This window comes from Neopelma chrysocephalum, unplaced genomic scaffold (assembly GCF_003984885.1).
Source record: "Neopelma chrysocephalum unplaced genomic scaffold, ASM398488v2 Primary Assembly neopelma1_72, whole genome shotgun sequence".
NCBI classification, from domain to species: domain Eukaryota; kingdom Metazoa; phylum Chordata; class Aves; order Passeriformes; family Pipridae; genus Neopelma; species Neopelma chrysocephalum.
The window spans coordinates 4645178-4650738 of NW_020897732.1; the positions used below are offsets into that span (position 1 = coordinate 4645178).

Consider the following 5561-nt stretch of genomic DNA (forward strand, 5'->3'; position numbering starts at 1 on the left):
ATGAGACTTGCTGAGAACCTGTCATTTACTATGATTTTGTTTAAAATCCCACGTAGTCTCTTTTGGCATCAGGCTTCTTATGTCCATATAGATAACGGGGCTCTTAGGGGTTCTTCAGGAACGAGGGATTGGTAATTTGGTGGCCGCACTTCACAGGCCCTGTCCTTCTGGGCAACCTCACGAACGTGCGATGTGAAATCAAATTTCAAGTTACTGCCTCAAAATCCTATTCATTTGCAAAACAGGAGGAATAAAAGCCTAGCCATGTACAAGCACTTTCCTGTCTGGTACGACGACATCCTGCAAAGCTTCACTGAGATCCCTCTTACATCCACTGGGAGAAGAGCATTGATGTCTCTGAGCTTACTTGGACTGTGCGGGTCCCTGTGCGGGACCTTGTGTGGCTGACGGGGCTCTGCACACACAGGCACAGCCCCACGATTGGACTCAATGATCTCACAGGTCTTTTCCAACTTGGCCGATTCTGTGACTCTGCTACAGCCAGGTTTAGTTCCCAACTTACTGCTGCCGACTTTGCCCATTTCCTCACCAAGTCTTTGCAGGAACATATCGATGCACTGGCAACACAAGGGCAGGAGAGAGATGGGGCCCTTGGAACACACTGATCTCGAGTATTGTGCTGTTTTGTTTTGTTTTGTTTGTTTTTAAATTAGGAAAAGCAAACAACACGCACTGCTCAAAGGTCTCTCCTTTCACAACCAACGGCACTTTCGATTTTCCTGAGAACTACCTGAACAAGGCAAAGACATTTCCAAGAGATTATTCCTCCTACCCAATGCCAATCCTCACCAAAACGGCAAATACACCCCTCTAAAACGCCACCCCCACCTTGGGCCCCTCCGTGTCGGACCGGCGAGGACCTGGCACGGCCCCGCCCGGGTAGGGCGGGCGGAGCTCCCGGGGCCGCCAATGCGGGCGGGGCGGCGGCGCCTGCGCCGGTCCGGGTTGTGCTGCGCTGTGCCGGGTTGTGCTGTGCCGGGCTGTGCGGCTCGGCCTGTCGGTCCCGCCGCCCGTGCCCGCAGCCATGTGGAGCCGCTGCCGGGGGCTGCTGGGCCGCGGCCGGTGAGGGAGCGGGGGCAGCGGGGGCCCCGTGCCCGGCACCGCGCGGGGAACGCCCGCCCTGCGCTGCCCCGGGCCCCGCTCGGCCCCGGGACGGGCAGCGCCTCGCTGGAGGCCGGCGGGACCCCGGACGTGAGGGACGGTGCCGCTCGCGGCTGTAGCGCGTTTGTTTAAAGGGAACTGTGTTGTTTCAGGTCCCTGAGTCGGAAGTCGTGGAGATGGAAGAGCGTTCCCGCGAATGAGAGGGCGCTGGAGTACAGAGTGGGCGAGCACATCCACGGATTCACGGTGGAGCAGGTGAGCGTTCCCCGCCGCTTGTGGTTCCTCTGTGTTTGTATACATCAGCTTCCCCGTGGCTGGAATCCACCTGCGTGAGGCCACTGCACACTAAAGACTTACGAGGATGCTGTGGGTGGTCAGTCAGAAAAATGATGCAGGAGTTACTTGTAGCTACCTTTCTGCAGTCAAATTCTTTAGGTGCCATTAACACATTTTCCTAAAGGGAGATAATTCTAGCGTAAATAATGCACCCCGGGAGCTTGTGTGTCTGCTGGAGCTGCGACCATTCGGTGTGGCCTACTAAAAGTCCTGACTGATAGCTGAACTTCACTGTGTGCTGTTTTATGAAACACATTCAAGCAATATTTTCTCTTCTAAGCTGCTTTTAACACCTTTGTTGAGAACCTGGGAGGGAAATAATATGCTGAATTTCTTTTCACTTTTTTGAAAAAAAAGCAGAAAGTGAAGGTTATTTTCGAGAAGTGATTCCTAGTGACAGAGCTAGTGGTAGAATAGGGTTCCTTGGTTTTTCTTTTACTGCCCTAGCCACTGACATTTGAATATATGCATTTTCTTTGTATTTCTGATTGAATTTCTGTCTATACCATAAGAGTACAGTTCTTTGGTTGTAGTTTACTTTAATGGGGTTATTAATTTTATTTTCCATTTGTATAATTCCTTTTTCCCATCAAACCATAGAAACAAAAATTTATTTAATTTTGTATAAGACAATATTATATACAGGATCAATAAACTGAACATTCCTATATCATCCATGATCTATTTGACTCAGTTTCAGTCACACTGCAATACAAATGTTTTGTTCCAATGCAGGTGACAGCTGTTCCTGAGCTGTTCCTGACTGCAGTGAAGCTTAGTCATGATGGTACAGGAGCCAGGTATTTACATGTGGCTCGGGAGGACTCCAATAATCTGTTCAGGTAAACATTAATATATGTATAACACATTCAACCTCAGCATCACCCTGTGGCTTTTGAATTGTAATCTAACTTCATGACTGTATTTTTCTGTAGAAACGGAGAGGGTAGTACTTAGTTTGTGGGTCATCTTAGAGTTTTTCAGATTGGAACAGATGTCATGAAGTCTGCTGCTCAAAACAGTCGTACTTAATTCAGGTGCAGTTCCTCAGACATTTATGCGGGTGGGCTTTGAAAACTTCCAAAGGCAGAAATAATGCAACCGTAACCTTCCACAAAGTTGCCTTTTTTTTTCTGAGCCTTTTCGGTAAAAAGAAATGTGTTTACTCGTGAGCTAAGGGCTTCTGTACTACCTCCAGAAATAGAAGTGCAGAGGTTATACACCCTCTGAAAGAGGTGGCTGAGCACTCAAGAGTCTGAAGAACTCAATAACTCTGCATCCTGATGTGTGTCACACTAGCTATCAGCCAGTGATGATGTTCCCATAAATCAGAGCTGTAGGCAGGAGTTGGGTGGACTTCTCCTCACAAATGAGTGCATTCCATTCTGTGCTCTCTGTCTTGCAGCATACAATTCCGAACCACTCCAATGGACAGCACTGGGGTCCCACATATTCTTGAGCACACGGTGTTATGTGGTTCTCAGAAGTATCCTTGCAGAGATCCATTCTTTAAAATGTTAAACAGGTCACTGTCCACTTTTATGAATGCATTCACAGGTAAGCCAAAAGTAAATAACGGCACTTAAAATGCATGAGGTTTTATTGCATTACGGCTGTCTGTTGGCTCTCCTTAATTTCACTTTAGGGAGCTGTTTTTATTAGGTGTGAATGTTTTGAGTGAGATATTGAAAAACTAACAAGGCAAGACAACAAAATAGATCTTGTTCATTTGGCAGTTACAAAGTCCCAGCAGAGCTGGAGCTTTGTAGTATACAGCATACATTTAATTCTTGATATGTATCTATGGCTAAAGCAAAGCTCTTGTGGTAAAATAGCTGCAATTTTAAAAGTCCATGTATTCCTCAGCAAAAATACATTTCATGTAGTAAGTTTCTTCCAGTTACTTATATGGATGAAAAGTGAAAAATAAATGATGACAAAATGCATCTTAGACTTTCTAAAATGCTGATCTTTTTTATGTTTATTTATATGCAGCTAGTGATTACACACTCTACCCATTTTCAACACAAAATCCCAAGGACTTTCAGAATCTCCTGTCTGTGTACTTGGATGCAGCATTCTTTCCATGTCTACGGCAATTAGATTTCTGGTAAGACACCTTGAGACTGCGCTTTAAGGTGCAAACCTTAAAGTAAAAAAAGAGCCCCCAAAAATCTCAAAACCTTCAAACTCCTGACACTTCTGTTATTAATTTTTCAGGCAAGAAGGTTGGAGGTTAGAACATGAGAACCCAGCTGATCCTCAGACACCTCTAGTCTTCAAAGGAGTTGTTTTTAATGAAATGAAAGGGGCATTTGTAAGTTTTGTGAATGTTTGGTTTAAGATCTTACACGTGTTGCATTATTGCACCAGAGATTCTCATTCCTCTTGCAAATTTACTAAAGTCAACAGTCTGTTGGATGGGTGTGTTTTTTTTTTTAAGTTAGCCTGTCAAAGGTTTTTTTACATATAAAACAGCACCTTGTTGATGTATTTCATTGTAGAATTTTCTCTTACATTCACGTGATAACGTTTTATTAAAGTATGTGGGACTGCAGAACTAAATGCTTACGTGAGGAGGGGGTTCTTGAGTAAGTTGGAACTCTGAGGCCTTATTATTGAGCACCTTTTATCTTTAAAATGTGTTTTGATGACTTTCACTGAAATGTGGTGTTTTCCTCTTAAGACAGATAATGAGAGGATATTTGCACAGCATGTGCAAAACAAAATCCTTCCTGATCACACTTATGGTGTAATATCTGGTGGAGATCCATTATGTATTCCTGATCTTACATGGGAGCAGCTTAAACAGTTCCATGCCACACATTATCATCCAAGCAATTCCAGGTATCTGAAATTGGGACTAACTTTCTAGGTTATGTAGTGATTTAGCACTTTGTTCATATTTCTGTGAGGGGAAGACCACAAGTACAGTGTTTCCATCCACATGGCCAGCAGCATGGATAACCTGTACCCTACAGCAGCTAGGACAGCATTGAAGCAAGGAATTTCTTGTAGGAAGAGCAGTGGGGTTGGATTTGAGGCAGGAAAGAGAGATGGGTAATTTTCAAGGGTGTTTCTGCTGGCTTGACCATGAGGATTTGTTTTGGGGGTTTTTGTTTACAGATGTTTCACCCTGAACTCACACGGGTTGGGGGGAAAGGAGCACACTAATACATATTTAGCAATAATGTTAAGGAGTTATGATACAAGTAGCATGGATGAATCTAGGAGTTCCTGTCCTCTTTGAAGTCAACACAGATTAAGTTAGAAGTTACAAATGAATAGCTGTTAATTTGCTCCCAGATCACGTACTACTGTAGTGGATTCTAAATAATGGATCTTCATTTGAGTCAGATACTAATTTGGTTGCTGCTAATAAGGTATTTAAGCTAAAAGTCAATTTGAAAGTTACATGGAGGGAAATAATTGTTTCTTCTGTACTAATTTTGTTCTCAATCTGTTACTCTGATTAATTCACTTAAGGAACATCAGCTTTTGTCGTGACAGTGAATTTACCAACCATTGTTTTTCTCATCATCCCAAGTATTCTACTGTACCTGTGTTTAGATTTTTTAATAGAGGAATGAGATTTACCTGAGACATGCCTCATGCTCACAGTTCCCTGGAAGTCTTGTAGGTATGGGAGAGTGTTCAGTAGACTGACCCAAGGAACTCAACTGTGTTTTATAGATCATAGGCATGGATCATTGTATTTTATATTTTATGTGTGAGGACTGTAAGAACTTTGTCCTCTGAAACTTGAGTGCACTGGGTTTCTGGCTTCAGTTACTAATATTTTTTTCTCGGATCTTTCTATATTGCTGCAATAGAACAAATTTAAAAATAAAAAACCCGAACATAAGAAAAATCATAAGGCATTTTGAGGCCTCCAAAGCATAAAACCAGCTGAAAAATGTGGAATTTTACCAAGAGGTCTGTGATTTTTATGTATGTTCCAAATTGGTGGGTCTTTAACTTTGAGACATTGTTTGTAAGGCCCCTCTCAAGATGTAACTGAATTATTGGAAAACGTGACATTCAGAGTATATTCTAAATTTCATGTGAAATCTGATGCTTAATCCCAATCTTTTATTTGAAAT

At 43.1% G+C, this 5561-nt stretch overlaps 1 protein-coding gene across 1 annotated transcript in view; it reads left to right on the plus strand.

Moving 5' to 3' along the window:
- Positions 1-968: 968 nt before the first annotated feature.
- The window catches only part of PITRM1 (pitrilysin metallopeptidase 1), a 26576-nt gene continuing 21983 nt past the window's right edge, over positions 969-5561 (plus strand). Inside the window, exons 1-7 of the mRNA XM_027686836.1 lie at positions 969-1083; positions 1275-1377; positions 2194-2300; positions 2864-3015; positions 3454-3568; positions 3679-3775; positions 4145-4330. Coding sequence (XP_027542637.1) covers positions 1046-1083; positions 1275-1377; positions 2194-2300; positions 2864-3015; positions 3454-3568; positions 3679-3775; positions 4145-4330 — 798 coding nt within the window. The 5' untranslated portion in view covers positions 969-1045. The remainder of the gene's footprint in view (positions 1084-1274; positions 1378-2193; positions 2301-2863; positions 3016-3453; positions 3569-3678; positions 3776-4144; positions 4331-5561) is intronic.